A 14065-nucleotide genomic window follows, 5' to 3' on the forward strand; every position below is an offset into this window, starting at 1 on the left:
CACGTTATGTTGTTATATCAGTTAATTAATAAAAAACATTGCATTTCTTCTTCGTTGGTATAAGGGGAAATCTTGAAACACTTCCGCATTTCTTTGTCGCAACTTGCAAGTACATGAACCACATGTACCGGTCGGGCTGTTTTCTGCCCCCTCAATAGCGCAACCCAACTATTTTATAAGATGGCTCTCCGCATCATAAGTGCATAATACTTGTTTATTTGGAGTGAACATGACAATGACGAGTAAATAAATATTAACACGACTCCCGTCGATAAGTTATTTAGCCTGGACATTTCCGCATTTAGCTGAAAACGGGCTTAGTAGTCTACTATTTTGATTGATTGTGCCAAAGAATCGCGTCGGGTCAAACCGGCCATGCAAACGAAAAAGTTTGGGAGCTGATAAAAAACTTTCCGACTTTGTTTTACGTTTGGGTAGGCTAGAATTGCGTGTGTGGGGGGGGGGGGGAACTCTGCAGATGTATTTATTTTCCCCAGATGGTCTAAAAATGAGTTACTTTGACCAACATATTACCAATCTTGTACACCATTGCTCACGAAAGCAACACCCTTGATCAAGCAGCCTAGTTCACAAACTCACATACATGACGAAATACGACATTAGAGTTATGTATTGTCATTTTTATATAGAGGGGGAAACATTATAGGCTACGCGTGTTATCGATGTAATTAATATATATATTTGATTGATTGTGCCAAATAATCGCCTAGTTAGCTAGCTGTCTGTGTGTTGTGTGTTCTTTTTTTTCTCCTCCACCCCTCTTTTCTTTAAATCATAACTTTGCTCATTTAAAAAAATTCAAAATACCATGTAAACTACGAAATTGGGGTTGTGTAGGCCCTCTCTACAAAACGATATCAAGTGAAAAGGAAATGTTGGGGAATCAATTTATAAAAGACACCATTATCAAGCAGCGCAAAAAAAAGGCGAGTGGGGGAGAAAGGGGGACGGCGGTCGATTGTGCCGATTATAGCCAGACTGAGTAAGAGATATATGCCTAAAATCATATTTACAAAACGTTTCAAATGGAAAAAAAAAAACAGAGATGATTTCAATCGAATATTTAGACAAAGTCATGCAAGGGGAACTTTCTCTGGACTCCATGGGCTATAAGAAAATAAACTTTTAAATCTCAAATCCGGTCAGAACGGCTGCTCCGACGTCGTAGTGTTAAAGGAGAATTCCATGCTAGAATGCTTTCTTATCTTTCTTACCTTTCTTTGTAGTTGTTACGTCCTCATCAAAGAGGTCCAGGTGTTTTTTTGTGCAAAAACTCCTTATTGGCTATTTTCCCTACCATAAGCCCTCAATGAATTGCATTGCATTGAATGGGAATTGAATGGGGCTATGGGGTGTTATGCTAATTCGCTTATTTCCATCGAAAGAAGTAGTAAAGTGTGCCGCTTGGGATAATATTTACATTATGAAGAGAGGATATATACAAAGAAATTATAATTTTGAGCGATGGAAATAAGAAAATTAGCACAACACCCCATAGCCCCATTCAATTCCCATTCAATTCAATGCAATTCATTTAGGGCTTATGGTTGGGGAAATAGCCAATAAGGAGCTTTTGCACAAAATAACACCTGGACCTCTTTGGTGGGGACGTAACAACTACAGAGAAAGGTAAGAAAGCCTTTTAGTATGGAATTCTCCTTTAAGGATATTAAAAAGTGTTCTACTCGCCTGCTGGGAGCTCAGCTGTGTGGGTGGGAGAGCTTTGAAATGAAAGTGAAGTGAAAGAAGTAAGATTTGCTGCATGCACGTTCCCTGTGTTCAGCAAGCTGCCTACAGTACAGTGTGTATTTGTGTGTGTGTGTGTGTGTGTGTGTGTGTGTGTGTGTGTGTGTGTGTGTGTGTGTGTGTGTGTGTGTGTGTGTGTGTGTGTGTGTGTGTGCGTACGTACTTGTAATGTCCGGTTGATGTCCAATCCATTCAAATAACACCGTGCGTGCGTGCTGAGGGACCTGCTCCTGGCTGTCAGCAGCAGGTTCCATTGTGGAGGCTGAGGGTTGCTGTGCAGACAAAGGAGTGGAGCCTCTGACAGACTGTGTTTGGCCCCACGCTGCTAATTGAACTGATTTGTCAAGCTAGTCCTGAGGTGCATTAGGCCCTTGTCTTACCCACAATAGATGGAGATGTAGGTAGAGAAGATTAGTGCTGGGCCACGCACGCACTCACGTACGCATGCGTGTGCGCACACACGCTGCTTGTGCACACTAAAAAACACATACAAATGAGTTTGGCATGCTGCTGATTGAGCTGTAAATGTATGGTGTTTACATGCTCAAATACTAACACAGGCATGGATTTTTCCAAGTCGACTTGTCAGACAGTAAAGTCGAAGTTGAGTCGATGCATCGTTTTATGACCGGGTGAGGGGGGGGGGACTTTAACAGAGGCGGGTGGAGGTGCGCGCGCTCAAATACGGAGCATGTGAAACAGAGCACTGCGCACACAGTGGCCTCTTCAATATGGCACAGTGTATGGATCATCTATATGGCAAAGCGCTGATTATCAAAACATAAAACTGTAATAGTACATACTAAACAGTGCAGGCACACACGCAAGTGTGCGTCGCACACTGGTACACAGACCAGAAAAGAGAACACAACAGGAAAGGGGGCATAATTGGCACAGCAGCGCAGCAGCAGCGGTCCGAGAACACATTGAACACAATTCAAAATATAACATTAACACTAGTGGCAGTCAGCAGCCCAGCCTTCAGAACACAATATATAGAAGACATAGGTCTATATATTAACATTACAGCAGCCAGCAGCAGTTTGGCACATCATCATCAGATCAGAATACAATCTGCATTACCTTCCACGTTCAAGACGTGAACCTCCTCCAACAACTCGATAACGTTCTCATGTTAGTTTATATACTTATTTTCTGAGCCATGCAATTAATCAGACCAGTGTGTGTCCAGTGGAAACCTCGTATGAATCTGATCTCAGGTCAGAATGGGATAAACAACAACCTGCACTGACCGGAGACGGAGAGATCCATGCGTCCCGCCCACTCCCGCGCGTAAAGCCTCAGAAACCAAGACATTTTATTTCCAGGGGAGGTGGGGGGTTATAACTTTATATAGCCACTATGTCGGGAGAATGTACCAACAGTATGTCTTTGCCTGGGATATGATCCCATGTCGCTCATTAATGTCTTTCAAATGAAAATCAGCTATTCTCCTTGAGCAACAAGGTTGTACTACTTAGTAAATATTAAGCTGTCCTGTACAGTACTGAAAAACCCATATAACAAATATTGTAGGTGGATGATTCAAAAGTACTTTAAATGTCAAGTAGGACCATACAGTATCTAGACAGCGACAGGGCTTTATCCTTTGCATTAACCCATTCTGACCTGAGATCAGATTCTAAAAATGTCTTCTACATCTTGACAGTTTTCTGAAAAAGCTATGTTTCTATGTCAGTCGTTCTTCGATTTTTCAAAAATAGCAGACCTACAAGCTCGTAGCGCGCCACTCGGTGGCGCGCTATGAGCTTGTAGATCTGCTATTTTTCAATAGCTAAAGCATAACGTAATGCTAACACCAAAACGGGTTCCAGCGCAAAATGGGTATCGCTTGGGGATAAAGTTTGCGCGCTTCTACCTCTTACTTCTCTGACACAGCACAGTTCAAATTCAGTCAACTTTGATTGATTGATTGAAATATTTATTAACAGTTTGTAGAATTTACAGTACATTTTAAGCACAAACTCAATACAAAGACTGTCAACTGTGAGTGGACGACCCAATTAAGCATTACACTTGTTTACAACAGGGTCCACATTGTTCAATTCATCAAAACATTTAAAGACATACAAACATTTAGAGACATACAAATAGACATTTCTATGTAGCTAAATTCATCATATGGGAAGCAAAAAAGGGAAAAGATACAATATACAGTGAGGGGAAAAGGGGTGGGGGGGGTGGGGGGGGATTCAGATTTTACAGAGGCCAGTTTCGAATTGCAGCCATCCGTAGGTGCCCTTTGAGAGCGGTTTTGAAGGAGTCAAGGGATTCGCATGTCTTAATGACTGTTGGTAGGGCGTTCCACATTTTGGTGGCATAGGAGCGAAAAGAATTTAGTCCCTTGTTTGTGCCGAATCTGGGTTGTACATGGTTTGTTGTACTCCCTCTGGTGTTGTGGGTGTGGACTTCGTTTACACTAAGGAAGTATTTAGACAGGTACATGGGTATCTTGGTGGTGTATCGAATCTTGTGGACCAGACCCATTGCAAGATGCTGTACTCTGTCGTCGACCCTAAGCCATCCCAGCCTGTCAAAGTGGGCAGGGGTGAGGTGGGTTCGGGGGGTGAGGCCAAGTAGGAGCCTGACCAGTTTGTTTTGGGAGGTCTGGAGCCTTGTTTTAAGGGCCTTTGAGGTGCTGTGGTACCAAGAGGTGGATGCATAGTCAAATAAACCTTGTACGAGGGCTCCTGTTAAGGTCTTCAAGGTGTTTTTGCTGACCAGTGAGGAGATCCTGTAAAGGAATCTTGTTCTTTGATTGACTTTTTTGATTACGTTGGTGGCCATCTTATCACCGGAAAGATTGGCCTCCAGGATGGAACCTAGGTAGGTAATTTGATCTTTTCGTGTGATAATATTGTCACCCACTCTAACCAAGAAGCCATCTGCCTTGCTGAGATTACTATTTGATCCGAAGAGGATGGATTCAGTTTTTCCCAGGTGTAAGGATAGTTTGTTATCAGCGAGCCAGGTGCAGATTCTACCGAGTTCAGAGCTGAGGGTCTTTTCAACCTGCAGTTTGTTCCTGTCCGAGACCAGCAGTGCTGAGTCATCTGCGAACAGGAACAAGTTGCAGTCACAAGCTGAAGTCATGTCGTTAACATATATTAGGAACAGTAAAGGCCCTAGTATGCTTCCTTGTGGGACGCCACAGCTCACTGGGAGGGGAGGGGACAGTGTTCCGTTCACCTCCACCATCTGTTCTCTCCCCTCCAGGTAGGATTGCATCCAGCTCACTGATGTGCTATCAAAACCAATAGCTTTAAGCTTGTTAACCAGTATGGAGTGGTTCACGGTGTCAAAAGCCTTTTGGAGGTCCAGCATGACCATGCCGCAGTACTTTCCAGCGTCCACCTCGTGTTTGATGTGGTCGCTCAAATAGAGGAGGCATGTGTCAGTGGAGTGGGATGTTCTGAAACCAGATTGGAACTCGTACAGCAATTTATTAGTGGCAAGATACTTTTCAACCTGTTCATAGACTATTTTTTCCATCACTTTCGAGATGGAGCTTAGAATAGAAATAGGGCGGTAGTTGCCGGGTTCTAATTTACTCCCTTTTTTGAACAAGGGGGTTACTTTGGCCAGTTTAAAATCTTGGGGGACCTGTCCCTGTTTGATGGAGAGGTTAACTATGTGGGTGATGACTGGAGCTATGGAAAAAGCTGAGTCTCTGAGAAATTTGGAGGGGATATTGTCATGGCCAGTGGCCTTGTGGGGTTGTAGGGCACTCAGTTTTTTAAGTACCTCCTCGGTTGTTACCATTGCCATTTTGAAATCATCTTTACAAACACCAAGGTTTTTGTAGAAGGCTTTGATGTGCTCTACACCAAAACGCCCAGAGTGGGAGGGCAGTTTGCTAACCAGCTTTGTTGCAATGTTTGTAAAGAAGATGTTCAGGTGGTTGGCTACATCAAGCTTATCAGTGATGAGGGTGTTATTCGATTTGATGTTTATGTTAGTAAACCTGGTTTTTAGTTTCTGACCACAGCCTAGTTGGTTGTTTAGTAACTTCCAGAGTTCCCGAGGATTGTTTTTGATTTCCTCGGCTTTATCATTGATAAAGTTACATTTGGCAGATTTGGTCATGGCAATTACACCGTTTCTTAGCTTGTTACACTGGGTTTTTAGGTTGCACAGTTTGGTTTGGAGATTACTGTCGAAGCGCTTGGCTAGCATGGACTTGCATTTAAGAAGTTCAGAGCATTTGTTGTCTCTGGCTTTCATTGCAGTCAGTATGTCCGAATTCATCCATGGCTCCGAGCGGGTTTTGACCCTGATGGTTCTCAAAGGAGCCATGATGTTTAGTACTGATGTAAATTTGGTTTTAAAGCCAAGCCATGCTTCTTCGACTAGTGAGCTCCTGAGCACATCGGACCAATCCAGACTCTCCAGTTCAAGGTTAAAGGCCTCACTAGAGTAGGTTTTGAGGTCCCTAGATATGACTGTTTTGTGACAGTCAAACTTTAGTTTTTGTATTTTGCGGGTACAGAAAATCATAAAATGATCACTGAGCCCACATACAATAACCCCTTTCTTGGAGATTCTGGATTTGTCCGAGGTCAGAATGAGATCAATGACAGTTTGAGTAGAATCACACACTCTTGTGGGTTGGGTAATTAGCTGACTGACACCATGCAGATCACAAAACCGACTAAATGACTTAAACACAGGTGCTTCCTTACGAAGCATATCCGTATTGCAGTCGCCAATCAGGATTTTCTCTACACATTCCTCCCCAGCTAGGCACCCCTCAAGTATATCATAGAACCCATTCTGATCGGGCGGTCTATAGACGGTGCCAACTAATACTGATTTAGCATTTTTGAAAATTAATTCAACCCACACAGTTTAAATTTCATCATGCTGTAAGTCAGTACGAGTAACATATTCAGTGTCTTTGTGAATATACATGCACACGCCACCGCCATGCCTGTTTCTGTCGTTCCTAATGATAGTATAGTTCTCTATTTCTATCTCTGGGTCCCTGGTGGACTCGTCCAGCTTTGTTTCAGAGAAACTAAGGATGTTTACCTTACCGCTTTGGAACACTTGTCTGACCTCAGCCAGTTTGGGTCCAAGGCTGTTGATGTTCAGGTGAAACAAATGGATTCCTTTGACGCTGGCAATACTGTTTATGTCCTCCATGTTAAAATAGGGAGGTCCATTGTTTATGTCTGCAGTAGTTGCGGCCGCGGGTTGCCGTGGGGGGATGGTGGGGGGTGCCGGGAGTGGGGCTGCGGGTGGGGGGAGGGTGGGGGGTGCCGGGAGTTGGGCTGCGGGTGGGGGGAGGGGTCCCTCGTCAAAGTTTGAGGGCGTTGAGGGCTCTGGTGGGGTTGATTGAGCCATGGTCCCGACTGGAAAAAAAGCCGGGAAAGAACGCCGATGAGGCCCGTCTCCAGATGCGATGTCCCCCGTGGTTGGATGCGGGGACTCTTCATGCCTGTAGATGGGGGTGTTGACCGTGTCTTGGGCCATGACTGTCGCCGGTAGCAGGTCACTCCTCAGTCTCCTGCCTTTGCCTGGGACACGCTCTGCCCTTGCGAATACAGGATTCACAACCGGGATATTAGCGTGTATATCCAGCATGATGCAGGTTGGTTGAGGAGGAAGGACGCCAGCGGTGTTGTTGTTGTTCATCGCTGTGTCGGCGGTGAGGGCCGCGAGTCCATTGTTCTCCACGAGCGAGCGAGCGATGTTGTTGTTGTTGTTCGTCGCTGTTGATGCTGTGTCGAGTCCGTTGTTAACCACCGTTTCCTGTTTGAGCAGTCTAGTCCTTTGTCGAGTGATCACGGGACCAGGATTACTACTCAATAGTGGGACACTGCTGAGAGCCTCATACACAGCTGCAGTTAGGTTCTTAACCCATTCTGACCTGAGATCAGATTCATACGAGGTTTCCACTGGACACACACTGGTCTGATTAACCCATTCTGACCTGAGATCAGAATCATACGAGGTTTCCACTGGACACACACTGGTCTGATTAACCCATTCTGACCTGAGATCAGATTCTAAAAATGTCAGTCGTTCTACGATTTAAAAAAAATAGCAGACCTACAAGCTCGTAGCGCGCCACTCGGTGGCGCGCTATGAGCTTGTAGATCTGCTATTTTTCAATAGCTAAAGCACGACATGATGCTAACACCAAAATGGGTTCCCGTTCAGAATGGTTCTTAACCCCCTTGTGGCCAATGACGTTATCTGCGTGTTAAATCAACAAATCCCTCGTGGCCAATGGCGTAATTTACGTAAAAAGTCAAAAAATTCCATTATTTTGTTATAATAAGACGTACTGACAGGGCAGTACGTCTTATTATAACAAAATAATGGAATTTTTTGACTTTTTCTACCTCTCCTTTGCCCTTTCTGGCCCCCAACGTGTCTCCCCACCCCCAGTGTATAACACCTACAAAACATGAGCTGGGGATGTCTGGGGATGAGACAGGAGACGGCCAGGATGCACTTATAGAAACACGCAGGCCAGCCGCGCACACACACTCATGTGCACACAAAGTGCAGAGGGAAAAGGGTCAAACAATGCTCTCTGTTCTTCACTGTGCATGCGCTTACCCATATTATGCATGCACATGGCACGTGCGCACGAACAACACTACAGCATGTCTGGTCTGACCTAGCCCTGGAACATGACTGCCATGATGATTATCATGACAGTCATGCAGAAACTTTGCCCTGTTTTTTGCGCTCGCTGCATTTACAAGATTTCCGTATATATAAACATTCAGATTTCAAATATAAAGTACTCACAAAGTGTCCCACGGGTGTTAGTTAGTAGCAGCGCCAGCGATTAGAATTGCTGCGTCCCGCGTTGTTTAATAAAAAGCATTTTTGTCCGAGCTCCCCGGCTACTTTTTTCAAACGGGGTTCGTTTGGGAAATCCACAGTTGCACACTGGGAGCGCCTATTAGTCTGTATTGGCAGGGCGGTCAGCGTACCTATATCGAACACACCGAGTGCCACCCTCCTCCCGACCGATAGGGGCGCGTAGTTGAAAGCCAATGGCAAAATAACACCTCGGATAAAAATGCTTTTTATGAAACAACATGCAGAAATTCTAATCGCTAGAGCTGCAACTAACGAACACCCGTGGGACAAATTGTGAGTACTTTATATTTGAAATCTGAATGTTTATATATACGGAAATCTTGTAAATGCAGCGAGCGCAAAAAACAGGGTGAAGTTTCTTCATGACTCTCGTATGAATACGAGAGTCATGAACCATGGCTAGGTCTGACCAAACCTTGCCAAAGAGCCTGCTTGTACGTATGTGAGTCACTCTCTAGAATAGATGGTATCCAGCAGCCTTTGTGTTCCGTTCTCCGGAGCTTCTGCCGGGAACCTATTCTTTTGTTGCCGGCCCATGGAAGCTGTCTGGTAAAGGTTTTGTGCCTATAGTGCAGAGTAAAGCTGGAGCTATACCTTGTAGTACGACGGCTGCAGTGCGACCAAATCGCCGATCTACAAGCTCACACTACATCACGGATGTGGCGCGTTGTGAGCTTGTGGATTGTCTATGTTGGGTGCGTGACACCGTCGCACGACTGAGCTTAAATGAAGGTTAGCACCGTGGTGGCCTTCCTCCATGACGCACATCACCACGGGGGATGTGAGTGGAAATCGGACGACTAATTGAATCCAGTTTCATGTTCCGCTCGCCGCCTGTCACGTTTCGCCTTTACTGTGTCACAGTGTAAAGCGCCAAGTAATTATTCCCGCTTCGTTTCTTTTTCTGTCGCTATTGCTTCCGTTTCATCGGCGTGTTCCAGGACAGCAGAAAAAAGCACGAGATGAAAAAAATACATGTGTTTCTTCTCGGGGGGCCTCGAGGTGATTCAAAGTTTATTTCAGTTTATTCCAGTAAGTATTTTCAGAAGGGGAAGGTTTATAATGGTTCGCACAGTGGAACGGGTGTGTGTGTGTGTGTGTGTGTGTGTGTGTGTGTGTGTGTGTGTGTGTGTGTGTGTGTGTGTGTGTGTGTGTGTGTGTGTGTGTGTGTGTGTGTGTGTGTGTGTGTGTGTGTGTGTGTGTGTGTGTGTGTGTGTGTGTGTGTGTGCGTGCGTGCGTGCGTGAAGAGTGTGTGTGCATACCTGCGTGCGTGCGCATGTTTGTTTGGGTGTGAGTGTAATAAGGTTATGGATTTATTCATTTCCAGTTTATGCGGCAGCTTTATTGATGTTTATTTCACACACCCTCTGGTCCCGTTCTAATGCATAATTCAAAACCTGTTATCAAAATGGCCACTCCAAAGTTCAGGGAACTGTTTTAATGCAAAGGATAAAGCCCTGTCGCTGTCTATATCCTCCTTGACATTTAAAGTACTTTTGAATCATCCACCTACAATATTTGTTATATGGGTTTTTCAGTACTGTACAGAGGACAGCTTAATATTTACTAAGTAGTACAACCTTGTTGCTCAAGGAAAATAGCTGATTTTCATTTGAAAGACATTAATGAGCGACATGGGATCATATCCCAGGCAAAGACATACTGTTGGTACATTCTCCCGACATAGTGGCTATATAAAGTTTGAGCGCCATACGTCAGCGTTATCAAATGCTGACGAAGGTCCACACAGGCCGAAACGCGTTTTGTTATCAACTCTCGTCAGAGGTAAATAAACTGTGAAAAGGACATACAAGAAAGTGCTGGCATTTTCTTCATTTCAAGCTATATAAAGTGAGAGTGCCTATAGGAGAGATTAGAAGTCCACTCAATCAATGTGAAAACCTCATTAGGCATTTGCAAATCGACATGCAGTCAGCTTGCGTGATGTTGATTTGTACCGTTGTGATAGCAGGGTGCACGACTGCATGTGGGTTAGCATGCTGCACTGCAGACCCATGAGCGAGGTTTAGCCTTGAAACCAGGCAATTATCTCTTTAGGCCTCTGCGCGGAAGATAATCCTCAGAGACCGTCAAGCGCAGCCATGCAGACTTACTAGACAGCTCTCGTTAAATATTCATCATGTTTGGCCACCATCAACAACTCCCAGGGCAAACAAACCCCACCCTGATTGTTTTCCCGCTTCACACCCAGGCAGGGTGGCCGTCGTTTTGGGTTGCTTTTCATGACCGCAAGCGACGACTGGCTGAGCCGCTTCGCTTTCTTTTTATTGGCTGATTATCACTGACTGGGGGCCCGCCCTGATGCTCGGCAGTGTTAAATATTAATGTGCGGTGATGATTACCAAGCTAGACCGAGTGAGGCCGGAACAGCAAGCGGACATGACACTCTCATTCATCATATTCTGTAACACAATCTGAATCCTCCCAGTGTTTTTAACCTTGGCACCCCCGAGGTGGGGGAGGCGTGAAATGGAAGACGGGGAGAAAGGCATGTGATACAGTGGAGAGATGGAGGAAGGATATATACTGTAGACTGGAGAGACAAAAGAAAGAGGATATACTGAGATTTGGAGAGAGAGAGAGAGAGAAAGAGAGAGAGAGAGAGAGAGAGAGAGAGAGAGAGTGAGTTGTGGGGAGAAAGATGAAGCTGAATGAAATAGTGAGAAATCAGATTGAGAATATAGGAGGGAGAAAGAGACTGAGAGCGAGGAAGAGAGGAAGCAATTAAGAGATTTAAAGGAAGGCAGAGAGAGAGAGAGAGAGAGAGAGAGAGAGAGAGAGAGAGATGTGTCACGGGGGGAGTTATACAGTTAGCAAGATAAGAGTGAAGGAAATAGAGAAATATGAAGATAGATAACGGCTCTCCGTTATCTATCTAAACTACAATGGTGAAAAATAGAGTGGTACATAATTTGGATGCTCGCCGCTGCCTCGGCTGACCTGACCTGGCAGCCCAGTTCCGTGTGACAGGCTGATGGATGCACGGCGGGAAGTCTTATCTTATTTTGTCAAGGTCTGGCAGTCACTCAGCACCTATTCAGCATAAATAAACAAGTGGCGAGATGAATGGCAGCCATCTCACCTTCCCCCCCGGGTGAATAACAGTGTCATTTAACTCCAGACGTACCGCCGCTGCAACCCACCTCCTTATTTATTTATCTTTGGCAGAAATGGAGCCAAACGAGCCATTACCCTCCTGTTATATATCTCACATCTCTTGGTGTATCATCACAATAGTGTGTGTGTGTGTGTGTGTGTGTGTGTGTGTGTGTGTGTGTGTGTGTGTGTGTGTGTGGTGCGTGCTTGCGTGTGTGTGTGTGTGTGTGGTGCGTGCGTGCGTGCGTGCGTGCGTGCGTGCGTGCGTGCGTGTGCGAGCGTAAATTATGGCCTCGTGCTACGATAATAAGACTGCTGGTTCAAACGGCGAGCAGAGGTAAAGCGTACGGCTTCCTCTATAGCCAACATTATGACCCTTCAAATTCAAAATGAAATGTGCTTATCAGAACGGTGGCGCCTGGGGCAATGGGGCATACACACACATGCACGCACACACACACATGTACGTGCGGCGCACGCACGCACACACACACACACACACACACACACACACACACAAATGATGCTATACACTACAGCACCATACACCCCACCTAAGGACTCCAGTGTTATTAGACAGTGGTTGCTTGCCAAAAATAACCAGTGTTTTTATTTTATTTTAAATAAAGGTACAATAACGTGATGTGTTGTGACCATGTTGGTTGGCTATTTTCGCTATTTGTGGTTCGACAAGGTTGGTTAAGCCTAGTCTTGCGTAGCCAGACAACTATTCCACAGGCTCTGAATAGAGTTCTATGTGCTATATAGAGTCTGGAACTACACCTCCCGAAATCCGGAAGCTGCCTTTTCCGTTCCCGAAAATACATTTTAAAATATCTTTAAATTATATATTTTTTCATTTCTGCTAAGCAACAAGCTATATATGCTGAGATGATTTCTATTCATATTAGGATAATTTATGCGCGACTGTTAAGACTAAACGGAAGTGTGGAGGAGGCTCCACTTCCACTTTATCGCTTACTCATGATAGAGCTTCCGTTGCTCCAGACTTATGATGGAAGCATTTGAAAATTGTGATAGGCAACAGTCTATGTTAAGCTGGGCGCAAAGGCGTGCAAGTCTCTTTCCCTGCCCTGCACCTACTACATCTCGTCATTTTCACTGTCTCCTGTGCTGTCTTCCTCCCTTCCTTCCTTTCCTCCTTCCTCCCTTCCTCTTGTGCTCTCTTCATCCCTCCATTCCTCCCTCCTTCACCCTTGGTTATAAATTAAACTTGAGCATTGACCTTTTCTGCCTGACTTGCTTGCCTCTTGCCACGTTCAGAAAGTGGCCTAATGGGAATATATCCTATTCGGTGTATGACAGCAAAATGGTAGATCGTGTCAGGCAAGGAAAACAGGTCAAGTGAGAGAGGAGGAGAGGATAGAGATGCCATGACAGGCGTGGGACTAGTACTTGTAGGAGCGCCAACCAGACAGAAATGGGGTACGTGCTGGAGACTGAATATGTGTTTTCTCATCAAATAAAAATGGTTTCAGTCATGGTCTAGCTATGGGAATTGGGAATATGCCAGACTTGATTTTTTCGTAATTTATCATGGCCATAAGTATTATTATACAAGTAAAACCAGCTGCTTGCAAGGTCACGTTGTGAAAGAGACACCTTGAAGTGCATGATCCACACGTGCAGTCAAATGACCGTAGTTTTGCATGTGGTCCTTGCATCTACAGGAGTACCAGTCCTGCAACACGCTGCCCTGCCCGGACCTGAAGAAGACCACGCCCTGGACACCGTGGACCCCCGTCAACATCTCGGACAACGGCGGCCACTATGAGCAACGCTTCCGCTACACGTGCAAGGCCCGCGTGCCGGACCCCAACCTGCTGGAGGTGGGCAGGCAGCGCATCGAGATGCGTTACTGCTCCAGCGACGGATCCACCGGCTGCTCTACTGATGGTGAGTGCTGTGGCACGGACAGATGGCTCCTGTCTCCTTCTCTCTGTCTCTTGTCTCAACGCATTCCACCGGGTGGCTGTTGGGCTCAATCCATCTATGTTCACTGTTGTTCTGATGTTGTTATGTTGTGATGATAAGACTATCATCAGATGTAGCTCTGTTTGTGTGATTCTTGTTTCTTTATATTTTTATTTATTATTTTTCATTTCATTCTCTTTTTTCTTTTTTCTTTCTCTCCCTCTCTCTCTCTGGAATCAGCTGTTTTTCTTTTCCTTGCCTGCATGGTCTTCTGTCGGTGGATTAAAACGTATTGTGTGTCAATGAACTGAGTCATAGGCAGTCCAGGGCGGCGGCGTAAAGTTTCCATCCACCATCGTAGAGAATGGGGTTCAAGTCCTCC

At 45.2% G+C, this 14065-nt stretch overlaps 1 protein-coding gene across 2 annotated transcripts in view; it reads left to right on the forward strand.

Annotated features, from left to right (window-relative positions):
- Window positions 1–14065, forward strand: part of sema5a (sema domain, seven thrombospondin repeats (type 1 and type 1-like), transmembrane domain (TM) and short cytoplasmic domain, (semaphorin) 5A) — a 187480-nt gene that overhangs the window by 144834 nt on the left and 28581 nt on the right. For both annotated transcript variants that reach the window (XM_083778497.1, XM_083778496.1), the window contains exon 16: window positions 13440–13665. In XM_083778497.1, the coding sequence (XP_083634623.1) occupies window positions 13440–13665 (226 nt within the window). The remainder of the gene's footprint in view (window positions 1–13439; window positions 13666–14065) is intronic.

This window comes from Protomyctophum parallelum (genome assembly GCF_964188405.1).
Source record: "Protomyctophum parallelum genome assembly, chromosome: 12".
Classification (NCBI taxonomy): domain Eukaryota; kingdom Metazoa; phylum Chordata; class Actinopteri; order Myctophiformes; family Myctophidae; genus Protomyctophum; species Protomyctophum parallelum.